Source organism: Grampus griseus (assembly GCF_964374135.1).
Source record: "Grampus griseus genome assembly, chromosome: 9".
Lineage (NCBI taxonomy): Eukaryota > Metazoa > Chordata > Mammalia > Artiodactyla > Delphinidae > Grampus > Grampus griseus.
Genome location: NC_139003.1, coordinates 72,664,534 through 72,691,736, shown reverse-complemented (window position 1 = coordinate 72,691,736; position 27,203 = coordinate 72,664,534). Strand labels below are relative to the sequence as shown.

General features: G+C 36.5%; 1 protein-coding gene across 1 annotated transcript in view; it reads right to left on the bottom strand.

The window, feature by feature from the left end:
• The window catches only part of ABCB5 (ATP binding cassette subfamily B member 5), a gene marked incomplete at both ends in the record, with an annotated part of 113,672 nt that overhangs the window by 76,120 nt on the left and 10,349 nt on the right, over nt 1-27,203 (bottom strand). Inside the window, 10 exon segments of the mRNA XM_082661709.1 lie at nt 2,880-3,050; nt 14,204-14,407; nt 15,697-15,822; nt 18,141-18,251; nt 18,564-18,677; nt 20,015-20,192; nt 20,273-20,313; nt 20,317-20,394; nt 23,013-23,184; nt 23,270-23,461. Coding sequence (XP_082517835.1) covers nt 2,880-3,050; nt 14,204-14,407; nt 15,697-15,822; nt 18,141-18,251; nt 18,564-18,677; nt 20,015-20,192; nt 20,273-20,313; nt 20,317-20,394; nt 23,013-23,184; nt 23,270-23,461 — 1,387 coding nt within the window.

Below are 27,203 nucleotides of genomic sequence, written 5' to 3'. Positions count from 1 at the left end.
GTAACCTGGAAGCCTGCTGCATTGGCATGCTGGGTCTAAACAAGTAGCAGAGTGGAACTCCATAGCTTGCAGTATAGATCTTTATCCACTAATCCTAAGTCCTCCTCTTGAACAAGATTAGTGAAGCAAAACTAGATTGCAGCAAGCCTAAACTAAGAAGTCCAGAAAAGAGCACTTCAGGCCTTGGAACTATTCTGTATCACACTCATCCAGATACTATTCAACAAATATTTATTGGCTGTCTAATAGTGGCCAGGCATTGTTCTAACGCTGGGTATGCTGCAGTTAACCAATTAATGCCTTTGACAACAAAGAGTAGATATTCCAGTGGAGGAAGGGAGATAACAAAATAAACAAATACATATATAGTATGTTAGCTGATGAAAAGTGTTAAGGTATGTTTAAGGGGCAGCCAATGTGGGGTAGAGTGGTAGGGTGTCAGGTTCCAGGAGGAGCTTGGTACCCAACTCCATAGAACCTTGTAGCTACTGTAAGGAATTTGGTTTTTACTTAGCGTAAGAAGTGAGATAAGGAGGCATTGAAGGATTTGAAGCAGAAGCACGACATGATCAAATTTACATTTTAATAACATCGTCTGGCTGTGGTGTTGAGAACAGATTGAAGTGGGCATGAGAGACAGCTATTGCAATAATCCAAGTGAGAACAAGAGTGATATTTCCCTCATGCCCCTTTTCAATCAAAACCCACCCCCTGCCCCAGTAAACTATTGATCTGATTTTTTTTATCACTATAGATTAGTTCTACTGGTTTTGGAGTTTCATATAAAAGGAAGACAATGAGGTAATGGAGAGGAGGGGCTGGGAGGATATCTGAAGGCTGGCTCTGGAGGGAGGTGGATGCAGCATTCACCAGTAAGAAATAATACATTTTATTGTTCCCTCTTTGTTGGTTAGTGGTTTACATGGTATTTTGAGCTATAAAACAATCTGTCAACTGCTGTGGGTTAGGCCATGTCATGCCACAGCGTCTGAGAGTTTTTAGACAGATGAGCAGAAACAAGACATGTTGAATGCCCTACCCTCCTTAGGTGGGGACCTCTTTAAAGACTCAGTTCTGCAACCACCATCTGTGTAGTGGGTGTACGGGACTGTCATGGCACTAGAGTGTTCATTTCCTTGCCTGTATTTTAACTCTCCTCTTCACCACAAGTCAATTATATACTGAAGCATAGGTATTTCATGAGTTTACTGCACTACTTGTCACCTCATTTGCTACCATTTACCCTCACTCCATAAAAGATCAGCAAAGTCTATTTAAAGCAGTTTCACACCCATACAGCTCTACAATGTTAATTTAACTACACCCTTTAAAAACTGGAAAACAATAACATAATTGAATTTTAAAAATATATACTTGGAATAATAGCTTACAAACATTTTGTATTCTTTTCTTTTCACTTATGATATAGATTTCATTTCTACCAGTAGGAAAAAAATATTTATTAGTTTATCATGTCACTAAGCAACTGTTTATTTTAAAAGTCTGAACAAGTTTTGATTGCCTGAAGTGATTAACATATTGGATGAAAAGACAATGGGTACAACATTTAACCTCTAAACAACTTCACAGCCTATTACAGTATTTTAAAAAAATTTTATATATGTGTATCAATTATATCTCAATAAAACTAGAAAAACTGTAATTTGAGATGGTTAAGTGTAATCATTTTTCAGTACGTTCAAGCCCTAAGTAACTAAACATCACCGTTAATAAACACAATTTGAGTGTATTCTATAAATAGAGCCCTGTCCTAGTTACTAAGTATAAAAAAATGAATAAAGTATGAGACATGCTTTTGAGGGAATCATCGTTTCTTCTCCACCAAAATGAACCAAATTGGCAAAGTGTCCACAATGAAAATGGATTTTCATATCACTTGCTTATTTTATGAAAATAAGAAATATCATGAGCAACATGTGGCACTCTCATCATTTGAGATGGAAACAACGGTAAAAACTTATAAAATCTGATCTGTAAGTTGATAATAGTAACTAATAGATTTTTCAATAAGCAGTGGGCAGTCTGGCTGCCAGTATCCATTTCTGGTCACACAAAATCAGTGTTTAAAAAGAAGAGCCTGTAATTTTCTTACAGAGAAAAACACAACCCATTTTCAGACAAGCACAAAGTAAAAAGTTCCATTAAGCCTTCTGAAGAGTTTGAAGGTTATGATTTAAAAGAGTGTTCGGCCACTGAAAAAACTATTCTGTGGCTTTTCATATCACCAAAGGGCCAAAGAATTGGCCCTTTACCATATTGCACTGCATCAGGGAGGGTAGTATCACCAGGGAGGGTGATACTACCCTCCCTGATGCAGTGCAATATGGTAAAGGGCCAATTCTGCATTGTGGCCATGAAGCATGTGTAATAGCTTGCAATGAGCAGGAAGTCAGTGCGAGGGCCCCAGGGCTGTTGAAGGAGGATGGTTCAAGGTCAAGGCAAACCACACTGTATGCTTCTCCACTTGAAGTGAAATTAAGTTAAAATGAGTACTCTAGGGTTGCCCAAAGAGGAAAAAATGGCCAGAGAAGAAAATCCCACGGGTGTATATGGAAGAGACAAAGGGTGGATGCGATTATAATTCTGATAGTGGTAGAGGTGTGGAATTACTCTGGGGAGGTGGGAAGTGCAGACCTGTTGGAATGGAGGTATATATGGGATGTTTGCTTGGATATGAGCCTCATATATATTTTTAACACTAAGTATAGCATCTTGTTCTTTCTTCCAAATCACTGCATCCATACCTTAAGGAGGGCTCTGAAATTAATAAATAATCCGCTATGGAGCCATACTTTCTTGTATTTAAAAATAATGCTGAAAGAAGAATATGAAAATAATAAATGAATCTTCTCACTTACCTTCTCCAGTGTGGCTTGAACCATTGATTTGCTTTCTGTATCTAGGGCAGAAGTAGCCTCATCTAAGATCAGAATCTTCGGGTTTCGAACTAAAGCTCGAGCAATCGCGATTCTCTGTTTCTGTCCTCCACTCATTTGAGCTCCTTTTTCCCCTACCAAGGTATTAAATTTCTAATGAAAAATAGGAAAGAAAACAGAAACAGAAGGCAGCATGGTTAGATGATTAGAATAGGAAATGGCAATCACAGTTGTGTTTTAATGCCAGCTTAATCTCTACTTCAGCCTGGCTGGTATTGACTTATCATTTGTTCTTTGTAAAAACAAACAACTATTTTAAAAGAGTGTAGTGAAGAGAAGCCCTAAGAAAAATTTGGCTAGGACTAAAAGACATGAGAACATAGGATAATCAAGGATTTTAAGGAAGATTAATAATAATCTGAACCGATTTTCAAAGTTTTAAAGACATTTTTTGAATGCACTGGTATCTTTAAAAGAAACACTATCTGGACTCTGTTGAATTGATCTATTTGTTTTTCTTTCACCAATACTGTACTGCCTTGATTACTGTAGCTTTATAATAAGTCTTGGAAAGTTGGATAGTGTAGTCTTTTAACTTTGTTCGTCTTCAACATCGTGTTGGCTATTCTTGGTCTTTTGCCTTTCCACATAAACTTGAGAATCAGTTTGTTGATATTCACAAAATAACTTGCTGGGATTTTGATTCAGATTGCATAGACTCTATAGATCAAGTTGGAAGAACTGACGTTTTGACAATATTGAGTCTTCCTTTCCATGAATATGGACTATCCATTTATTTAATTCTTTGATTTTATTTGTCAGAGTTTTGTAGTTTTCTTTATATAAATCTTGTATGTATCTTGTTCGATTTATACCTAAGTATTTCATTTCTTAGAATCCTAATATAAATGGTATTGTGTTTTTAATGTCCAATTCTACTTGTTCATTGTTGGTATATAGAAAAGTGACTTTTGTATATTAATCTTGTATACTGCAGCCTTGATATAATTGCATTGTGTACTTTTTGGTCTGTTTTCTTTTATCTAGCATAATATTTTTGAGATTCATCCATGTTGTGTGTATGAGTAATTCACTCCTATTTATTCACAATGTGCATCTATCTTGGGTTGCCAGATTTAGCAAAAACAAAAACACACCAAGAACCATGGAGCTCAGTTAATTTTGATTTTCAGGTAAATAATGGAATACTTTTTTAGTATATTTCATACAATACTTGGGATATACTCATACTAAAAATTATTATTTATCTGAGATTCAAATTTTACTGAAAATTCTGTATTTCATCTGGCAACCCTATATAAATCACAATTTGTTTATACATTCAGCTGCTGATGAACATTTGGGTTATTTCCACTTTTTGAATATTATGAACAAAGCTGTTATGAACATTCATGTACATGATATTCTTGTAGTCATATTTTCATTTCTTCTGGAAAAATATGTAGGAATAGAATGCTGAGTCATAAGTGTTATGTTTAACATTATAGTAAACTGTCAAATTTCTTTCTAAAATGATTGTACCAATTTCACTTTATTCAGAATGAAAGAGAGATCCAACTGCTTTATATCCTAACCAGAAGTTACCATTGTTATTCCTTTTAATTCTGGCCATTCTATTGAATGTGAAATGGTATCTCATTGTGGTTTTACTTAGGATTTCCCTGATGACTAATAATGTTGAATATTTTTCATGTATATTTTCTCATTTGATTATTTTTTGGTGAAATGTCTGTTCAAGTTTTTGTCCAGTTTTTATTTTATTTTATTTTTTGGTCTAATTACCATTTTGCAAAGTTCTTTATATATTCTGGGTGCACATCCTTTGTCAGGTCTGTGTATTGAATATTATCTTTCACTCTGTGTCTTGCCTTTTTATTTTCTAAATGGTATCTTTTAAAAGGTTTTAATTTCAATAAAGCCCAGTTTATCATTTTTTTAACTAGTAAGTGCTTTTCCCAGAATTTTTTGCCTACCTTAAGGTCACAAAGATTTTCTCCTAAGTTTTTATTTCTGAAGTTTTATGGCTTAAGTTTTTACAATTGGTCTAACATTCATGGCAAATTATACGTGTATATAGTATGAGGTAAGGGCCACATTTCTTTTTTTTTTTTTCCCATATGGATATCCAATTTTTCCAACACCATTTGTTGAAAAGACTTTCCTTTCTCCGATTGAATTACATTGACCTTCTCAAAAATCAATTGACTAGGTATGTGTGGGTCTATTTCTAGACTCTCTATGTGTTCCACTGACCTAAAAGTCCATTGTTATGTCATTACCACTGTCTTAATTGCTGTCTTAAAATTAGCTATTGTAGGTCTTCCAGCTTTGTTGTTCTTTTATCAAAATTGTTTTGTCTATTTTTGGTCCTTTAAATTTCCAAATAAATTTTGTAATCAGCATGTTGATTTCTGCACATGCAAAAAGACTGCTGGGATTTTGATTGAAATAACATTAAACTTATAGATCAATTTGGGGAGAATCCATGCCTTTAAAAATATTCAATCTCTAAATCAACGAATAAGGTACATCCTATTTATTTAGGTATTCTTTATTTTTTATTTTTTTAAACATCTTTATTGGAGTATAACTGCTTTACAATGGTGTGTTAGTTTCTGCTTTATAACAAAGTGAATCAGTTATACATATACATATGTTCCCATATCTCTTCCCTCTTGCATCTCCCTCCCTCCCATCCTCCCTATCCCACCCCTCTAGGTGGTCACAAAGCACCCAGCTGATCTCCCTGTGCTACGCAGCTGCTTCCCACTAGCTATGTATTTTACCTTTGGTAGTGTATATATGTCCATGCCACTCTCTCACTTTATCACAGCTTACCCTTCCCCCTCCCCATATCCTCAAGTCCATTCTCTAGTAGGTCTGTGTCTTCTCGTCTTACCCCTAGTTTCTTCATGACCTTTTTTTTTCTTTCTTTTTTTTTTAGATTCCATATATATGTTTTAGCATATAGTATTTGTTTTTCTCTTTCTGACTTACTTCACTCTGTATGACAGACTCTAGGTCCATCCACCTCACTATAAATAACTCAATTTCGTTTCTTTTTATGGCTGAGTAATATTCCATTGTATATATGTGCCACATCTTCTTTCTCCATTCATCTGTCGATGGACACTTAGGTTGCTTCCATGTCCTAGCTATTGTAAATAGAGCTGCAATGAACATTTTGGTACATGTCTCTTCTTGAATTGTGGTTTTCTCAGGGTATATGCCCAGCAGTGGGATTGCTGGGTCGTATGGTAGTTCTATTTGTAGTTTTTTAAGGAACGTCCATACTGTTCTCCATAGTGGCTGTACCAATTTACATTCCCACCAACAGTGAGAGAGGGTTCCCTTTTCTCCACACCGTCTCCAGCATTTATTGTTTGTAGATTTTTCTCCCTTTTCTTCCTTCTCCCTTTTTTTCTTGATGCATCTGGTTAATGGTTTATCAATTTTCTTTATCTTCTCAAAGAACGAGCTTTTAGTTTTATTGATCTTTGCTAATGTTTCCTTCATTTCTTTTTCATTTATTTCTGACCTGATCTTTATGATTTCTTTCCTTCTCCTAACTTCGGGGGTTTTTTGTTCTTCTTTCTCTAATTGCTTTAGGTGTAAGGTTAGTTTGTTTATTTGAGATGTTTCTTGTTTCTTGAGGTAGGATTGTATTGCTATAAACTTCCCTCTTAGAACTGCTCTGCTGCATCCCATAGGTTTTGGGTCGTTGTGTTTTCACTGTCATTTGTTTCTAGGTATTTTTTGATTTCCTGTTTGATTTCTTCAGTGATCTCTTGGTTATTAAGTAGTGTATTGTTTAGCCTCCATGTGTTTGTATTTTTTACAGATTTTTTCCTGTAATTGATATCTAGTCTCATAGCATTGTGGTCGGAAAAGATACTTGATACGCTTTCAATTTTCTTAATTTTACCAAGGCTTGATTTGTGACCCAAGTTATGATCTATCCTGGAGAATGTTCCATGAGCACTTGAGAAGAAAGTGTATCCTGTTGTTTTTGGATGGAATGTCCTACAAATATCAATTAAGTACATCTTGTTTAATGTATCATTTAAAGCTTGTGTTTCCTTACTTATTTTCATTTTGGATGATTTGTCCATTGGTGAACGTGGGGTGTTAAAGTCCCCTACTATGATTGTGTTACTGTCCATTTCCCCTTTTATGGCTGTTAACATTTGCCTTATGTATTGAGGGGCTCCTATGTTGGGTGCATAAATATTTACAATTATTATATCTTCTTCTTGGATCAATCCCTTGATCATTATGTAGTGTCCTTCTTTGTCTCTTGTAATAGTCTTTATTTTAAAGTGTATTTTTTCTGATGTGAGAATTGCTACTCCAGCTTTCTTTTGATTTCCATTTGCATGGAATATTTTTTCCATCCCCTCACTTTCAGTCTGTTTGTGTCCCTAGGTCTGAAGCGGGTCTCTTGTAGACAGCATCTATACAGGTCTTGTTTGTGTATCCATTCAGCCAGTCTATGTCTTTTGGTTGGAGCATTTAATCTATTTACATTTAACGTAATTATCAATATGTATGTTCCTATGACCATTTTCTTAATTGTTTTGGGTTTGTTATTGTAGGTCTTTTCCTTCTCTTGTGTTTCCTGCCTAGAGAAGTTCCTTTAGCATTTGTTGTAAAGCTGGTTTTGTGGTGCTGATTTCTCTTAGCTTTTGCTTGTCTGTAAAGGTTTTAATTTCTCCATTGAATCTGAATGAGATCCTTGCTGGCTACAGTAATCTTGGTTGTAGGTTTTTCCCTTTCATCACTTTAAATATGTCCTGCCAGTCCCTTCTGGCTTTCAGAGTTTCTGCTGAAAGATCAGCCGTTAACCTTATGGGGATTCTCTAGTATGTAATTTGTTGCTCTTCCCTGGCAGCTTTTAATATTTTTTCTTTGTATTTAATTTTTGATAGTTTGATTAATATGTATTTTGGTGTGTTTCCCCTTTGATTTATCTTGTATGGGACTCTCTGTGCTTCCTGGACTTGACTATTTCCTTTCCCATATTAGGGAAGTTTTCAACTATAATCTCTTCAAATATTTTCTCAGTCCCTTTCTTTTTCTCTTCCTCTTCTGGGATCCCTATAATTCGAATGTTGGTGCATTTAATGTTGTCCCAGAGGTCTCTGAGACTGTCCTCAGTTCTTTTCATTCTTTTCTCTTTATTCTGCTCTGCAGTAGTTATTTCCACTATTTTATCTTCCAGGTCACTTATCCGTTTTTCTGCCTCAGTTATTCTGCTATTGATCCCTTCTAGAGAATTTTTAATTTCATTTATTGTCTTGTTCATCATTGTTTGTTTGCTCTTTGGTTCTTCTAGGTTCTTGTTAAACGTTTCTTGTATTTTCTCTATTCGATTTCCAAGATTTTGGATCATCTTTACTATCATTATTCTGAATTCTTTTTCAGGGAGACTGCGTATTTCCTCTTCATTTGTTAGGTCTGGTGGGTTTTTGCCTTTCTCCTTTATCTGCGGTGGGTTTTTCTGTCTTCTCATTTTGCTTAACTTACTGTGTTTGGGGTCTCCTTTTCACAGGCTGCAGGTTCATAGTTCCCGTTGTTTTTGGTGTCTGTCCCCAGTGGCTAAGGTTGGTTCAGTGGGCTGTGTAGGCTTCCTGGTGGAAGGGACTAGTGCTTGTGTTCTGGTGGATGAGGCTGGATCTTGTCTTTCTGATAGACAGGTCCACGTCTGGTGGTGTGTTTTGGGGTGTCTGCGGCCTTATTATGATTTTAGGCAGCCTCTCTACTAATGGATGGGGTGTGTTCCTGTCTTGCTAGTTGTTTGGCATAGGATGTCCTGCACTGTATCTTGCTGGTCGTTGAGTGAAGCTGGGTCTTGGCGTTGAGATGGAGATCTCTGGGAGATTTTCGCCACTTGATATTACTTGGAGCTGGGAGGTCTCTTGTGGACCAGTGTCCTGAACTTGGCTCTCCACCTCAGAGGCATAGCCCTGATGCCTGGCTGGAGCACCAAGAGCCTTTCATCCACACAGCTCAGAATAAAAGGAGAAAAAGTAGAAAGAAGGAAAGAAGATAAAATAAAATAAAGTACAATAAAATAAAGTTATTAAAGTAAAACAGAAAAAATAATTATTAAGAAAAAAATTTTAAAAAGTAAAAAAGCCCCCAAAGAACAGACAGAACCCTAGGACCAATGGTAAAAGCAAAGCTGTACAGACAAAATCACACACAGAAGCATACACATACACACTCACAAAAGGAGAAAAAGGGGGGAAAAATATATATATCTTTGCTCCCAAAGTCCACCTCCTCAATTTGGGATGATTCGTTGTCTCTTCAGGTATTCCACAGATGCAGGGTACATCAAGTTGATTGTGGAGATTTAATCTGCTGCTCCTGAGGCTGCTGGGAGAGATTTCCCTTTCTCTTCTTTGTTCGCACAGCTCCCCGGGGCTCAGCTTTGGATTTGGCCCCACCTCTGCGTGTAGGTCGCCCGAGGGTGTCTGTTCCAGCTCAGACAGGACGGGGTTAAAGGAGCAGCTGATTCCGCGGCTCTGACTAACTCAGAACGGGGGGTGGGGGGTGGGGGGGAAGGGAGGGGCACGGTGGCGGGGCAAGCCTGCGGTCCGCAGAGGCCAGCGTGACGTTGCACCAGCCTGAGGCGCGCCGTGCATTCTCCCAGGGAAGTTGTCCCTGGATCCCGGGACCCTGGCAGTGGCGGGCTGCACAGGCTCCCAGGAGGTGAGGTGTGGATAGTGACCTGTGCTCGCACACAGGCTTCTTGGTGGCGGCAGCAGCAGCCTTAGCGTCTGATGCCCGTCTCTAGGGTCTGCGCTGATAGCTGCGGCTCGCGCCCGTCTCTGGAGCTCCTTTAAGCGGCGCTCTGAATCCCCTTCCCTTGAACACCAGGAAACAAAGAGGCAAGAACAAGTCTCTTGCCTCTTCTGCAGCTTCAGACTTTCTCCCAGACTCCCCCCCGGCTAGCTGTGTTGCACTAGCCCCTTCAGGCTGTGTTCACGCTGCCAGTCCTCTCCCTGGGATCCAACCGAAGCCCGAGCCTCAGCTCCCAGCCCTCGCCCGCCCCTGCGGGTGAGCAGACAAGCCTCTCAGGCTGGTGAGTACTGGTCGGCACTGGTCCGCTGTGCAGGAATCTTTCCGCTTTGCCCTCCGCACCCCTGTTGCTGTGCTCTCCTCTGTGGCTCCGAAGCTTCCCCCCTCCGCCACCTGGAGTCTCCGCCCATGAAGGGGCTTCCTAGTGTGTGGAAACCTTTCCTCCTCAGCTCCCTCCCACTCGTGCAGGTCCTGTCCCTATTCTTTTGTCTGTTTTTTCTTTTTTCTTTTGCCCTACCTAGGTATTTGGGGAGTTTCTTGCCTTTTGGGAAGTCTGAGGTCTTCTGCCAACATTCAGTAGGTGTTCTGTAGGAGCTGTTCCACATGTAGATGTATTTCTGATGTATTTGTGGAGAGGAAGGTGCTCTCCACGTCTTACTCTTCTGGCATCTTGAAGCTCCTCTCTATTTAGGTATTTAATTTCTCTCAGCAATGTTCTACCTTTTTTACATAGAAGATTTACAGATCTTTCATTATTCTACTTTATATTTTTTGTTGCTATTGTGAATGCCATTTTTAATTTTATTGGTAGTTGTTGCTACTATTTAGAGATCTAGTTTATTTTTTTCATAGTTATAGGTCTTACTAAAGTTATCTATCTACTTCTCTTTGAGTGAGTCTTGGTAGTTTGTGTCTTTCAAGGAAAAGAACTTCATCTAAGTTAGCAAATTTATAGGCATATTTTTGTTCATTAGTATTCCTGTATTAACCTTTTAATGTCTTCGGGATTAATAGTGATGTACCTTCTTTGATCCCTGATATTGGTAATTTCTCTTCTCTTTTTCGTTTCTTCATCAGGCTTCCTACAGTTTTACTGATTTTATTGATCTTTTAAGGAAACAGCTTTTGGTTTCAATGACTGTTTCTAATGTTTTTCTGGTTTTGATTTCACTGATTTCTGCTCTAGTCTTTATTATTTCTCTTGTACTTGCTTTGGGTTTGATTTGCTCTTCTTACTCTAGTTTCTCAAGGTGGAAACTTAGTTTACAGATTTTAGATCTTTTTCTTTTCTAAAGTAAGCACATAATGCTGTAAGTTTCTCTTAAAGCAGTGCTTTAACTGTACGTGGACGCTTGAACAATGTAGGTGTTAGGGGCACCAACCCCCGTGCAGTTAAAAACCAAGTATAACTTTACAGTCAGTCCTCTGTGTCCACATCCTTGAATTCAACCAGCTGTGGGTCGTGTAGTACTACAGTATGTATTTATTGAAAAAGCAATCCACGTATAAGTGAACACATACAGTTCAAACTCATGTTGTTCACGGATCAACTGTATTCCACAAATACTGATATCTTGCATTTTCATTTACTTCAAAATAGTTTTTTATTTTCATTGAAACTTCCTCTTTCTGCCATAGGTTATGTAGAAGTAGGTTCTTTAATTTTCAAATATTTGTGGATTTTCCAGATATATTTCTGTTATCGATTTCTACATTTTAATTCTGTTATGGCCCAAGAACATACTTTACATGTTTCCTTTGAAATTATAAGTTTTTTCTTCCAATGGTAAAATCGATAGCTAATGGGAAGCAGCCACATAGCACAGGGAGATCAGCTCCATGCTTTGTGTCCACCTAGACGGGTGGGAAGGAGACTCAAGAGGGAGGAGATATGGGGATATATGTATATGTACACTTGATTCAGTTTGTTATAAAGCAGAAACTAACACACCATTGTAAAGCAATTACACTCCAATAAAGATGTTAAAAACAAAAAAAGAATATTGTTTAGCTCAGTGAACAGTCCACGTGCACTTGAGAGAAATGTTTTCTGCTGTTATTGGGTGGAGTGTTCTATAAATATCAGTTAGATCTAGTTGGTTGATAATATTGTTCAGGTCATCTATATCCTTAGTGATTTTTTGCCTGCTTGTTCTATCAAGTACTAAAGCCTTCAGCTAAAAATGTGGATTTGTCTCTTTCTCCTTTCAGATGTACCAGTTTTTCTTCTTGCATTTTGAAGTTTTTCTTAAGTGCATCAACATTTAGTTGTTGTTTTTTTTGCCTATGGATCATAGTTTCCTGTTTCTTTGCACATCTAGGTACTGTAGAAGATGTACTGAATTCTGTGCATGAATGTTGAAGAGACTCTGAATTCTGTTTTCTTAAGAAAATGTTGATTTTTATCCTCATAGGCAATTCAAATATTGACTGATCATCTTGAACTATGTAATCTTGGTTTTATGCTTTGTTGGGGTTAATCTATAGAAAGTCTCAAAACTTGGCAGGACCCAACATCCAAGTTCTATCTCCTTTAGGGATCTTGTCATGGCTTGGTTTTAGGATTTGTTAGAGCAGGTCTAGAGTCAGCCTTACTCTAAGGTGTGGTCTTTACTCCTAAGGTGTGACTTTTTTTGGTGTCTCAGCTATATGCCTGAGGTATTAAAAATGGTGTTAATGTGACCTCTCCACTCTGGCTGGGTTGTGTTTTCAACATTTCCACTATACTGCTTGACTTCTATCTCGGCTCTACTCTCGGCTTTGTAGCAGCTGCTCTGTGGTAAGCCACGGGTAATCTTATCCTCAGAGAAGGATTCCCAAGGGATGTCTACATGGACTTCTGCCCCCTACCTCATGTCCACAGCTCTCTCATTTTGCCTCTCCAGTTGTTTAAGCTGCCCTGAAATTCTACCTCTGCCTTTTAGCTCAGTGGGACTGCCATGTTCTCTCTGGTTTCCATTTTACAGAAATATGGTCAGAAATTTGTTCCCAGGAAGCATGCTGAAAATTCATGGACTTTCTTAATGAGTTTCCTTTCTCTCAGGAATCACAGTTTTGTGATATCTCTTATCCAGTGCTTGGAAACAATTGTCCTATGTCTCATATATTTTGGCCAGTTTTATGGGTGTTTATGGGAAAAGGCTAGCAAGTATCAGTTAATCCTAATATATTAATTCAAAAATATGTGTATATCATAGAAGGAGTAATGGTATTTATTTCTGAGTATAGTTTTCCCTAAATTTTCACCTATACGAATTAACCACTTCTGTAACTTTTATTTATTATTATGCTCATTCTTATTTCCCTGGTTAACCATGGCTGTGGAATTTAGTTTCTATCATAATAACCCAGCATCTTTAATTTGTTCTTGGGATTATATCTTTAGGATTTACTATTAGATTTATAGCAAGTGACATCTTTGTGTAAATATTGGACTTTTAGTAAAAGCAAGTCATAACTTATAGGGAATGACTTAAGAGACACCAGAAAACTTTCTAATTCCAGGTGGGAAACTGAAGATCATTGGTGTTTTGAGGAAAGGAAGTCACTGAAAATGTCAAAAGGTCAAAGAAAGGAAGTCTTTGTTTTCCCAAACCACACGGCAAAGAATGACCTCAAGCCTTTAATGTTTTCTGTCCTAATTATGACCCTAAATAATGGGGATAGGTGGTAATGAATGGCAAACATAAGTTTTTATGAAATAAACAAAAGAGAACAAAATTATTATGACCTATGGAGTGTAGTTTGTAAAATATATCCATTAAAACAAACTTTTTTTGTTATGGTTGCCTTCTGGGATGTTGGAATTTTATTTGTGTTTTTAATTTCAAATCTCATCCTTTCATATTTCACGAGGTTTTCCCCACAACAATTTCAGAGGATGCCGATGAACAAATACTTTGATAAATAGAAATATTTTTAGAGCTCTCTATCAATTTTAAATAGCCATTAGGATCCTATATGTCCTAATACCCAAAATTATAGTTTACTGTATCTCTTTCCAACTATCATTTCACATGTCTTGTCCAATATTAGCTCCATGTACTTCTAAAGTCAATGGTATTTTTCCTTTGCCTTATCACAGAACCGATCTGAGCACTGTGTGTGACATTCCCACACTTAGCCACAAGATGGCGTTGCAAACCAACATTTTTGCAGATACATGATCTCCCTCAGCTTGCACTGATGATTTTGTTTCATATTTCTTTGTTATATTTTAACATATCCCTTATTTTTTTCTTTTCCATTTGCAGTGAGAACCAGTAAGAACTAAACAGATTAAAAATTGGACCTTTCAAGGATGTATTTCTTCTTTTGGTTGTTACCATGCTCTCTCATTTTCAGATGTGTCACCTAGGACAATGCAAAAATTAATCACACTCCCCCTACTCTGTAGATGTTATTGTTATTTAACTTATTTTGGAATATTTCAGTGCCTTACACTTAAGCTAAGGATATAGGCTACATAGTGTACTTACCATGGGGAACTGCATTATAAAATCATAAGCATTTGCTTCCTTTGCTGCTTTCTCAATGTCTTCATCAGTCACGCCATCTCGCCCATATCTAATATTGTTATTAATGGTTGTCCCCAAAAAAACAGGCTCTTGGCTGACTACTCCAAAATGTTCTCGATAATGCTGCACATTTAAAGTTCTGATGTCGTTACCATCCACCGTGATCTGTGAATCCAAAGGAATGAATCACGTTGTGATGCCTTTCACTGCATTGGGTTAGAGTCCTTTTTACTACTGCAGAACATAAGCTGAGAAGCAGGTTATTTCAGGAAACAATGACTGACTATATTTTGATAAAATATTTATAGCATGTATAATGCCAATAGACTTTTTCTGGTAGTTGGGAATTAATAAAACCTAAAAAAATGACTTAAAATTTGGCCAAACTACCTGAATATCTTTACTCTACGATCCACAAATTAGGTATTATGAGGATATATACTCTAGGAGCCACAAATATTATCATGTAAACACATGTAAAAAACTGCAGTTTTGTTATTTTAAGACTGATGTGACCTTTGCACTTTTTTTCCAGGAAACATCCTTTCTTCCCTTCAACAGCCCACTCCTCTGCAAAAGGTAAAAGTGCATTCTATTCACTGCTATAAGTAATATTAAATGAACATTGTCTTCTCCATACATAGTACCATTACCTATTATCCCAACATACTCCAATGACAGAAGCCAAGGTTTGATAATTATAACTCTGGTATTTCACACCAACTGGTATTCTGTCTGGGCATGGATATTCTATGCAACTGCTTTATGTAAGGAATGCTAATCCAGTAATTTATTTATTCAATATTAGCATGGATACATGAGTCTAGTAAACTACAAATGAAGACTTAAGAAATCAAACTTAAGTTTTAGAAGAGTAGATTTTCTTTTAAAAATTACAGTTGAAAAACTGAATAGAAGCATTAAGAATTATGCTTCTGTGACTATCATAGTCTTGTACTCTATGCTGTTTACAAGGGTGAGAAAGTTAAGTGCAACATATGGATGACAGAAAAAAATGAGACAGTATATTTTCTACAGATATTATTCTTTTGGGATGTTTTGAGAAACTGAAATTCTTGATAAGTTCTGCGTACTACAAATTACTATTTTATTTTTCTCTATAGCATTTATTATCTTCTAACATATTATATAATTTACTTATTTTATTTATTGTCTGTCTCTACTTATTAGAATGTAAACTTGATGAGGGAAGAGAGGTTTTTATGCTTTGTTCACCAATGTATTCCCAGCACCTAGAAGAATGTCTGGCACTTTGTAGGTGCTCAATAAATATCTGTTGAATGGATGAATATGCAGTAAAGAAAACAATATGGTTTCTCTCCCATTTCCACTGTTAAAAATTAAAAGTTGACACAGGTGTAAGCTCTCTGTAATAGGTGGAATTTCCAAATCTTGTCGTGAGGACTGTGTGTGATCTTGCTAGGTGCACTTACAAAGTTGTCATCAGGATCACATAACCTCTGCAAAAGTTGGACGGCTGTATTCTTCCCATTGCCGTTGAGGCCAACCAAGGCTACTGTCTCTCCAGACTTAATTCTGAGATTCAGACATTTCAGAATCTATTTGGAAAGTATGGGGAAAAAATTCCATAAAACTAGGATAAGAATATGATTTACCTATCTTCAGAAATGTAATGTATAATTATAAACAGGAAAAAATTCTCTGGCACTTAAAAACAAATTTAGATCTTATTACGTTTTTTTCATGTATGTGTATAATAACCTACAAATTTTGGAGAAAAACACTAATCATCTCTCTATATAAAGAGGAGATCTAAATTGAGTACTTAAAGATTAATTAACTAGCCACAGGAATCGTTTTTTCATATTTTCAACCAAAATAATTTATGTGAATTTCATGACTACGAAGTTAGTGAAAGTTGTATCTTCTAACTTGCAACAATTGAATGAAATCTTGCCAGATATCCCTGTAAGCTATTTAAGGAAGTTCTTTCTTAGAATATATGTAACATTGTTGCAAAACAGACTCCAAACTAAAACAATTGGCAGACTTCTTAGCGACTCCCACGAATAGGATTTCACCACTAGAAAGCCTCTTTTTCTAGCGGTGGATCTCACAGGGACATTTCAACTTAGGGGGAGTACTTCTACAATTTTCTCAATAACTGAGGGTTGTTACCAGCATTTAGTGTCCCAGGGACCTGCAATATGAGAGAAACCTCACAAAAATTACCTTCCCAAAATGACAACAGTAATCCTGTTGAGAAACTCTCACCTATCTTTGCTTACATTTTCCCAAAACATGGGAATATCCCCTTGGATTCTTTCACTTTGATCTCCTCATTTGTAAAGAAAGAGACTCTGTAAACAAACCAAATGTAAAACCTTCAAAGGGCCAAGCAAAGAAAAATTCTCTAAAGGAGGTGACAAATCAGGGACCCCCAGTGAGAGTACCTCCTCTCCCACCTGCACTTTTACTCTAGAATTCGCATCTGTTCTTTCTTTGGAAGAATCTGTGTTTTGTTTATTTAAAGTGGGTGGACTTTCGTGGGGGGGGTAATTATTTATTTTTCAATTTAACAAAAAAGCGTATGTTTCAAATGTTCATTTAAAAAATACTTGTTTAGGGCTTCCCTGGTGGCGCAGTGGTTGCGAGTCCGCCTGCCAATGCAGGGGACACGGGTTTGTGCCCCGGTCCGGGAAGATCCCACATGCCGCAGAGCAGCTGGGCCCGTGAGCCATGGCTGCTGAGCCTGCGCGTCCGGAGCCTGTGCTCCGCAATGGGAGAGGCCACAACAGTGAGAGGCCCGCGTACCGTAAAAAAAAAAAAAAAAAAAAAAAAAAAAAATACTTGTTTAAAACCCATACAATGTAACGACAGAGTCGGTGCTTAAGTCTTCAGGAAGCCAACCCAAATGTAGTTGCAAAATGGAATTAAAATGCTCTATTTATGTTAAGAAAAATGATAGAAGACAACACTATTCCAATAATGGTAATTAAGTAACAAAAATTTTTAAAAATAAAGAGCTTTGAAAAAAAGAATTTCAATCAAAGACTTACAGAAAAATAAGGAAGTAGGAGTAGGTATATATTTTTTTGATGCAAATTATGCAGGAGATATTTGGACACTTTAAAAGACATTGAAGGTTGATGGCATCAGTAATTTTACCAATTTCACTTAAAATCATGTCATCCTTTTTCTATAAAGCAGGTGTTTTATTAGGAAGTACTCTTTGCAATCTTTAACAGTAACTACCTTTTTAGATAAATACACTAATAAGATGAAAGGATGAAGACAATAGAAGAGACAGACACATTTTTACAAGAATTTGTCAAAGGCTGAATGATAGAGGGAGAAGGATGCACTTTATGCTGAGTGTGTGTGTGCCTGTGTAAAAGTGAGAGAGAAAGAAACTGAGGCAAAAATGCTGATGTAGTAAAAGTCCTAGGAAAGGGATAATGGAAAGACACAATATATGCACAATTCCCCCAGGTTAGAAACTTTAGAAAGTTCAAATAGGTTATCTATGCTGAGTGGGAAAACATCCAGGGACCACCAGTAGGTGGCAACATCAATCCAAGACACTTTTGCTGTGCTCCCAAATCCAGAGTGAAGGAATTCCAGGAAGTCAAAAATGCTTTAGTCAGTTCAATATAGAGAGGAGGCTGCAAAATGTAACTAGCTCTCCTAGAGTTATTTGTCCATTACGAATCTATCCTTCCCTCTTTCCTTCCTCTCTCTCTTCCTCCCTCCCTCTCTATCTCTGTCTCTGTCTCTCTCTCTCTCTCCCCTCAAGTCTCTAAACAAAGTAGCCAAATCTTGGTCAAAGTGATCCTAAACAATCTCATATGAGGAGATCCTAGCCAGTGGAAGGTAATTAGAAAACTGTACATTTCCATAATTAAATTTTACTTACTTTGATAGATGGTCTTGATGGATAACTGAAAGAAACATTTTTAAATTCCACATTTCCTACTATGCATTCCAATTTATAGCCTGTTGTTGAAAACTTATCTATAGCAGTTTTCTTGGAAAAACAAAGAGGACATTATAAATCTTAGAGAAACTAGGCTGACATGCTCTATATTCTAAAAGTAGTTTAAAGATGGGTTTTCTTTTACAGTGTTCTCCTTTCTGCTTTAGAAGTGCATTGAGTTAGATATGAAGGTTTCAATAAAACACAATCTCCTTGTTGAAGAGTTAAAATAATCTGTCTTTCCATAGCCAACTGGGCAACATGGATTTTTGCCCATCTTTTTAAGTGTAATGAAAGTGCCTGTTTTTTGGTTTCCTTCTTGCAGTAATGATAGTTATCTTTCAAGGCAGTTAGGAGTCTTACCTTAACAATAATGTGGAAAATATTAAAGGCGGCTCCTCTGGCTATAGTGAAGGTTTCAAAGCTAGGGGCTGCTGCTCCAATGCAATAACTACTATGGATTACACTAATAAAAACCTACAGGAAAAAAAATAATATTTATCCGTCACAGTTATATAAGAGGGACAACAGAATGAAGTGTATACTTGGTTGAGACTCAGGTATATCAGAGAAATTAGGTAGGAAAGAATGGAAGATGCTGCCAAATGTAAAGGAAATATTAGTTAATCCAAGTGCAGCTGGCCTTTTCCTAATGTTGAACGACTTCTAATTGTCCCCTAATCTTGTCGTTATTACCTGTTGGGAAGCTGAGCAGAAAAATCTGCTTACTGAGGAGTGCTGAACATACATGAACCTGGGTGGGTAAGGAGGTGAGCTGTACTTCCCTGCATGCTGGTTAACTCCTTAACTTTAAAGAAAAGGATATTATAGATTTCATTGTCTTAGAGATGCTGTACTATTTTTTCCCAAACTTTTCTGAATTCATATATTAGTGGACACCTGTTCATTTTCAGACAGACACATCTCTGCCAAAAGTCAAATAAGCAAAGAACCCCACAGGCTAAGTGCTATTTTCCCTGTCTTATAGATGAGGAAGCTAAAGCTTAGCAAGTCATACACCTATAGTCACACATAAATTGAGGAGGAAAAATGTGCTAAAAATTCCTCATGCTCAAGTTTCATTTATCAGAAATAAATGAATAAGCTTAAAGACTTAAAAATGAAAGTCTCAAGTTCAAAAGATGACTTTAGTTGACAGAAAAGAAATCTACATACAATGGGAAGGCCAAATGAGAACTAAAGTATACAGACCAGATCAATTTAGTTCAGCAAGACAAATGGTTCTTAATCCTGAGCCAATCTGTTTATTATTGAAACTTGGGAGCATAACTGAAAAAATTACAATTTAACGTATAACCATTAAGAGTTTAAAAAACTCTAAATTGATGTTGGACAGAGCTGTGTATAGTCTGTTTTTAACATTACTGTATGCTGAAAGGACAGAGGAAGAGCAGGAAATTCCAATCTACAGAATATTTCCAGAAGAAAACATTTAGCAAGGTGAATGTAGAGCGCTCTCTTATTTCAGCAAGATGGAAAGGAAGCAGTCTCACTACAGGCTGGTCTTTTTGACTTCTGGATTAAGACAACTCTATCTCCCAGTGGAGAATTCAATTATGATTCTTTTAAAAACATCATGCTTTTAGAAGACACTAAGCATGCAGGATGAGTAAATCCTGCCAATGTATAACTATAATTTAAAGGTGTATACAAATCATTTGAAGGAAACAAATATTTGTTTATTAAAAACACTCATCTTCAAACATTCAGTCATTCAGAGAGAAATTTTTAATAAATTCTAGGTAAGAAAATATTATCCAGGCCAGTTACCTTTGTTCTCAAATAAGACTTACAGCAAGGAGAGTTCCGATGGTATAATCAGGTTCTCCACTAAGAATCAAGGAGGTTCCATACCAAAAAGCAAGTCCGTAGGTTCCATTCATAAAGAAGTACACAGCACCAAGAGAGAGTTTCGAAGCTATAGCTTTTTTCATGCCAACATTCTTTGCATCTTTTAGATTCTGAGTATACCTTAAAAAGACAAAACACAATATAATAGCCTTGGGGGAAAATAAAACCAAGCAGATATTATCATAATTAAAGGAACAGACCTTTGAATTTCTTTTTCCTGGGCCCCAAAGGCTATGACTGTTCAGATTGATAACAAGACTTCTGCTACAGCCCCAGCTTTGGAATAAGCATTTAATTCCTTACTGGACAATGAGATAACTATCTGTAATAAACAAAGACCACAGTTAACCAAAGAATAACCTGGGATGGACAAATATCATATGATATCACATATATGTGGAATCTAAAAAAAGGCAACAAATGAACTTATCTACAAAACAGAAGTAGAGTTACAGATAAAAAATAAACTTATGGTTACCAAGGGGGAAGGGGAAGGGAGGGATAAATTGGAAGATTGGGAATGACACATACACACTACTATATATAAAATAGATAACTAATGAGGACCTGCTGTATAGCACAGGGAATACTATTCAATACTCTGTAATGGCCTATATGGGAAAAGAAGCTAAAAAAGAGTGGATATATGTATAACAGATTCATGTTGCTTTACACCTGAAACTAACACAACATTGTAAATTATACCCCAGTAAAAAATTAAAGTGTGATTGATTATCAGAAAAAAAAAAAAAAGAATAACCTGGGGTAGTAACAAGGTGCAGAGAATTCAATTCAGTTAGAATCTAGAATAACAAAATTTTACTATTGAAAAGGTACTTATCACTTATTCTAACACCATCAGTTTGCAAATGAGGAAACCAATGGTCACGGGTATTGACTTTTTAAAGCCTCACCACAGTGAACAAGCTTAGCTTAACGTAACCTAGAGTCTAAATCTCTATTTTTCCTTCTAATAGAGCTTCACTGTTTTTTCTCTGTGCTTTTAAAAGCTTAGAAAATGAGTATCTATATTAATACAATTTAGAAAAATTTGATTTGGAGAAGGATATTAGGGCCACAGTTCTTCTTATGTGCACCCTGGAAATCAGTGTGCCTGATGTGACTTGATTTGATTTGTTATTATGTAAAAAACAAGACTTCCAGAGAGTATGAGTCACAGAGTTGTGGCACGAAGAGGAATATGACTCCTGAAACTAATACTACATAATGCAGCCTGCCTAGTAAACACTGTATCGCCACATAGTAAAATGTGAGATTTTAGAGAGAGAGAGAGAGAGAGAGAGGAGACTATCATTCTTGGTGATATTAGTCAGGTTTACCAGATTTATCAAAAATTTTAATACAGAATGTGCCTTTTTCTTTATTATACACCCCACTTACTATTCCTTTAATTGGTAAAGGATTTAATTTAGTAATTAGCATAAGAATTCAATGAAAGGAAGAAAGGAAATTGTCTTCAGAGTTGTGAGTCTGTAACTACAGCTTGCTCATATAACAAATCTATCCATTTTCAAAATACATTCCACATAATTGGAACTAATTTTATGTAAGACATGCACAGATGTTTGTTAAAGCAGAAGGTAGTATAAACTGAGTAATACTCATTATTTACTGATTTCACTTAATAAAGACAGCTATCACTGGAGGGGAAGCTGCACATAGCACAAAACCTTGTACATAGCCAGTATTCAATATGTGTTTGCCCAATTAAATTGAACTGAAGGATGCTAGAAACCATCCAGCCTGGCTTCTTTAGTCATTTAGATAATTTTGACTTTACTTGCTTCCTACTTGCAATTAGTTAACAACAATAGCAGACTTTAGTTTCCCCACTGCTGTCCTTTTAAATTTCATTGTCCACTTCACTTCTTGGGCAGTTAAGCCTCTGATTTTAGTAACATATTGTGGGTAATCTTCCTACTGAGGGGTCCTCATTTCAAATAAGCTGGGGATGAAGATTTTGACAAGGGTTACAAGGTCAACACTAGAAGTCACACTAAATAAAGATCTGCTGTCTATACACCCAAGTCTATTGTGAAGGAATTATTCAAACACAGAATATTTTTGTTGCTGAAAATTCTTATTTGGTTGAATTTGTATGTTGCTAGCAAATAAACTCAGCGAATTTTATGGCTTTGACTTCCATAAAGAACAATTGGTTTTGAAAATTTTTTAACTCCAAAAAAACCCCCAAACAAAACAAAACTCCATCTCTTAAGAATACACTGTGCCTCCAATCTAGGAAATGGGTATACACATTGGTAGAACTATATTGGCAGAGATATATATATTTTGCCTTGCACAAAGAGCATTGGTTTCAAAACCAGGCTGTAAATAGATTAATATCTTGTAAAGAGATTAAGATTAATACAGTATAGCAGTGCTAAAAATATAATTTAAATGTAAATACAAAGTTTGTTTTAAAAAATTGAAACAGATTTACATACTACATAAAAATATACATTAGCAGACATTTTAAATGTTAATTCAGAGCTTTATAAAAATATAAACTTGAAATGGCTGACATAAAGTAGTCACATAATAGCTCAGGTGTTTACTGTTTTAGGATTGTCTCATTCTGTTCTAGTGAAATGAATTGAAACACATTTATCTGGGAATTTAGACAACACAAGGCTTTCCCAGCATTCAATGTATAACAGCATAAAGCTTTATCCATGCTATTATTTGAAACTGCATTAGGTTCTAAATGAAGTGGAATGTTTTAAAATGTTAGCAAGGTATTAAAACCAAACCTCACTGTAGCCAAATAACTTGAAGATAGAAAGGTAGTTAATATTCCTTCCTACTTTGGGACACAGGGAAAAAAAATAGAAATGCCTTCTTTTTTATACAAACTCAGTAAAATATCTAGTTCACATTCCTGCTTCCAGTTAACACTACATTAGTCATCTTGCCTACCCTAGAAAACATGGCTGCTGAAGCAATTATAAGAGGTGATGTGGACAGAGTCACCAGGGTGAGTTTCCAGCCCTTCACCAAACCAATCGCCAGGCCAGCCGAAAAAGTAGACATGTTTTGAAACAACAGAGCAATCTTGTCTCCAATACCATCATTGATTTTGTTGATGTCACTGAAACAAGAAAATAAATGCAGTTAAGTCATTTATACATCATATATGAGAACAAAGTTGATAAAATGCATATCCATCCTCTTACTCAGTCATGCGAGTATTAAGTTCACCGATGCCACAACTGTCAAACCAGCTGGTGTCCTGAGACAAAATTGAATGAAAAAACTGTTTTTGAATTCTCTTGGTCTGTCGAGCTGCAGTCATAACCCCAAAGGAAATCTGTATGTAGCCAAAAACCAAGGCAGTAACTCCTATTCCAACATAATACAGGATCAACCTGAAAAAAAGATTATTGGAAATTTTAGTGAGACTGAAGCACAACTTTTTTCCCTTGTTACCAAAAAAATGAAATCTGTCATAATATTTGATTAAGAGTATTTGGGCTAAAGCCTATAAGATAACTAAAAATAAACCACCATGAGAAAGACTGAAGTATGCTGATGTAGGAATCTAGGTTACCCTTGTAAGATGTTTAGAGTATGTCTCTCTTATACTATTAGCAAAGATTAGCATTTCAAAATATATTCGCTACTTATAGCTTCTGTCCATATTTTTAATACTTTCATTTGAAAATGTTACATTGATGTAATTATGATAGCTGTATGTGGAAAAGGAGGGTAAAGAAATGATAGTAGTCAAAAGCATTTTATAAAACTCTTTAAATACATATACTTAAAATCCAAAATTCAACTTAAGGAATTTACCCTAAGGAAATACGTACAAAGATTAATCTAAATGACTGTTCATTATAGCATTAATTATAATATATAAAATTGAAAACATTCTAAATAGCTACCAGTAGGAGACCAGATAAGAAATGTAGTCATTTCATACCAAAATCTATGGAATGCAGCAAATGCGATACTAAGGGGTACTAAGGGGAAGTAGGCCTATAAACAAGAAAAATCTCAAATAAACAATCTAGCTTAACACCTAAAGGAACTAGAAAAAGAAAACAAATGAAGCCCAAAGTCTGTAGAAGGAAGGAAATAATAAAAATCAGAGCAGAAATAAATGAAATAAAGACTAAAAAGACAATGGAAAAGATCAATGCAAAACTAAGAGCTGGTTCTTTGAAAAGATAAACGAAATGGACAGACCTTTAGCTAGACTCACTAAGAAAAAAGAGAAGGCTCAGATAAACAAAATCAGAAACAAAAGAGGAGAAATCACAAGATACCACAGAAATACAAAGGATTATAAGAGAATATAATGAACAGCTATTTGCCAACAAATTGGACAACCTAGAAGAAATGGATAAATTCTTAGAATCAGGCAACCTTTCAAATAAACAAATGGGACTACACCAAACTAAAAAGTTTTGCACAACAAAGGAAATTATCAACAAAATGAAAAGATGACCTATTGAACGGAGGAAGATATCTGCAAGTCATATATCCAATAAAGGGTTAACATCCAAAATATATAAAGAATTCATAAAAATCAACAACAAAAAAACAAACAACCCAACTAAAAAATAGGCAGAGGATCTCAGTAGACATTTTTCCAGAGAATGCATACAGATGGCCAAGAGACACATGAAAAGATGTTCAACATCACTAATCATCAGGGAAATGTAAATCAAAACCACAATGAGGGCTTCCCTGGTGGCGCAGTGGTTGAGAGTCTGCCTGCCGATGCAGGGGACACGGGTTCGTGCCCTGGTCCGGGAAGATCCCACATGCCGCGGAGTGGCTGGGCCTGTGAGCCATGGCCACTGAGCCTGCGCGTCCAGAGACTGTGCTCCGCAACGGGAGAGGCCACAACAGTGAGAGGCCCGCGTACCGCCAAAAAAAAAAAAAAAAAACCCACAATGAGATATCACCTCACTTCCATCAGAATGGCTATTATACAAAGACAAGAAATAACAAGTGTTGGCGAGGTTGTGGAGAAAAGGGAACCCTTGTGCACTGCTGGTGGGAATTTAAATTGGTGAAACCACTATGGAAAACAGTATGGAGATTCCTCAAAAAATTAAGAATAGAACTATCATATGATCCAGCTATTCCAATCTGGGTATTTACCTGAAGAAGTCAAAACCACTAATTTGAAAAGATATATGCACCTCTACATTCATTACAGCATTATTTACATCCAAAAATATATAAAGCCAAGATATGAAAACAATCTAAGTGCTCACCGATGGATGAATGGCTAAAGAAGATGTGGTATACACACACACACACACACACACACACACACAGTGGAATACTACTCAGCCATAAAAAAGAAAAAAATCTTTCCATCTGCAGCAACATGGATGGACCTTGAGGATATTATGCTAAGTGAAATAAGTCAGATGGGGATAGACAAATACTGCATGATTTCACTCATATATGGAATATTTTTAAAAAGCAAAATAAATGAACAAACAAAGCAAAAATAAAACTAACACATAGATACAGAGAACAGAGTAGTGATTACCAGAGGGGAAGGGAATGGGAAGAGGGTGAAATGGGTGAAGGGGTTCAACTGTGTGGTGATGAACGGAAACTAAACTTTTGGTGGTGAGTATGCTGTAGTATATACAGAAGTTGAATTATAATGTTCCATTATAATTATAATGAAACTTATATAACGTTATAAACCAATGTTACTTCAGTTAAAAAGAAAAAGAAATGTAATCATTTAATAAACCTATACTGGGTGTCCACTAGTATGAAGTTCTAGAAATAAATACAGTCAAGAGCAAGATAAGAAGTCCCTATTCATGAAGAGTTTACATTCCTGTGTGAGGAGACAGACAACACACAAAGAAAAAGAATTTTAGGTTGTTTTATGTGGAAAGTAAACAGGGTGATAAGTCATGGAATAACTGGTGGGTAAAGGTGAGTTGGGAGAGCTAGTGAAGATAAAAAGAGTGATTAAGAAAAATTTCTTTGAGGAAACGATATTATGGCTGGGATCCAAAAGGAGAAATGGAGCCAGCCATAAAAACGCAAGAAGAGCATTCCAGGGACAGAGAACAGCAAGTAATAAGGTCAGAGGCAGGAAAGAGCTTAGCTTGTTCCCAGAAGAAAAAAAGTCCAAAGAGTTATGAAATTATGAGGCTGGAGAATTTGGCATATCATAGGGCTCTTAGCTATGGTGCGTTGTACAGGTTTTCTTCCAAGAGAAACAGAAGGCCATTTAAGCGTAGAATGTTCTTATCTATTCAACTTTTAAAAATATTAGTCTGGGTCCTCTGTGGAGAATGGATGGAGGTTACAACAAAGCAAAACAGACAGTTTACTTAGGAGGTTATTGCAGTGGTCAAGGTGAGAAGGATGGAGGCTTGGATGTAGATGGTAGAAGCTGATTGCCAAGAAGCAGACAGATTCTAGATATATTTTGGAAATACAACAACAAACAAGAATTGCTAATGTAATGGATGTGAGGAATGCAGGAAGGGAAGAAAGTAAGGATAACTCCTTAGATTTTGTTTTCAGCAACTAAGTGAATGGGGTGCCATTTACAGATGTGGGAGACTGAGACAGGGACAGATTTGCAGGAGATATCAAGTGTTTTGATTAAGACATAAGTCTGACATGCATATTAAACATCAAAGTGGTTATCAAGTAAGAAGTTGAAAATGAGAGACTGAAGTGCTGGAGAGGGGTATAGGCTGGAGATGGAAATTTGAAAGTCACCAGCTTACAGGTGGCAATTAAAACAAAGTATTGGCTGAGATCATCCACAGAGACACAGAATAAAGTATAGATAAAAAAGAGGACAAAGGACTGAGCTCAGGGACTCTCCAAACATGGTAGAGTTTAAGATGAAGGCAAAGAGCCAGTAAAGAAAGCTGAGAAGTGGCCAATGAGGTAGTTGGAAATCCAGGAGAGTAAAGTACCAAGAAAAGCACAGAGGACCATACACTTGAGTCTCATTATTCCCAGATTCTGTGTTGGCAAATGTGCCTGCTCAATGAAATTTATTTGTAATCAAAAATCAGTTTTTTTTTGTTTTCATTGTTATTTATGGACATGTGTAGAGTGGCAAAAATTTTGAGTTACCCAACACAGGTACTCCCAGCTCAG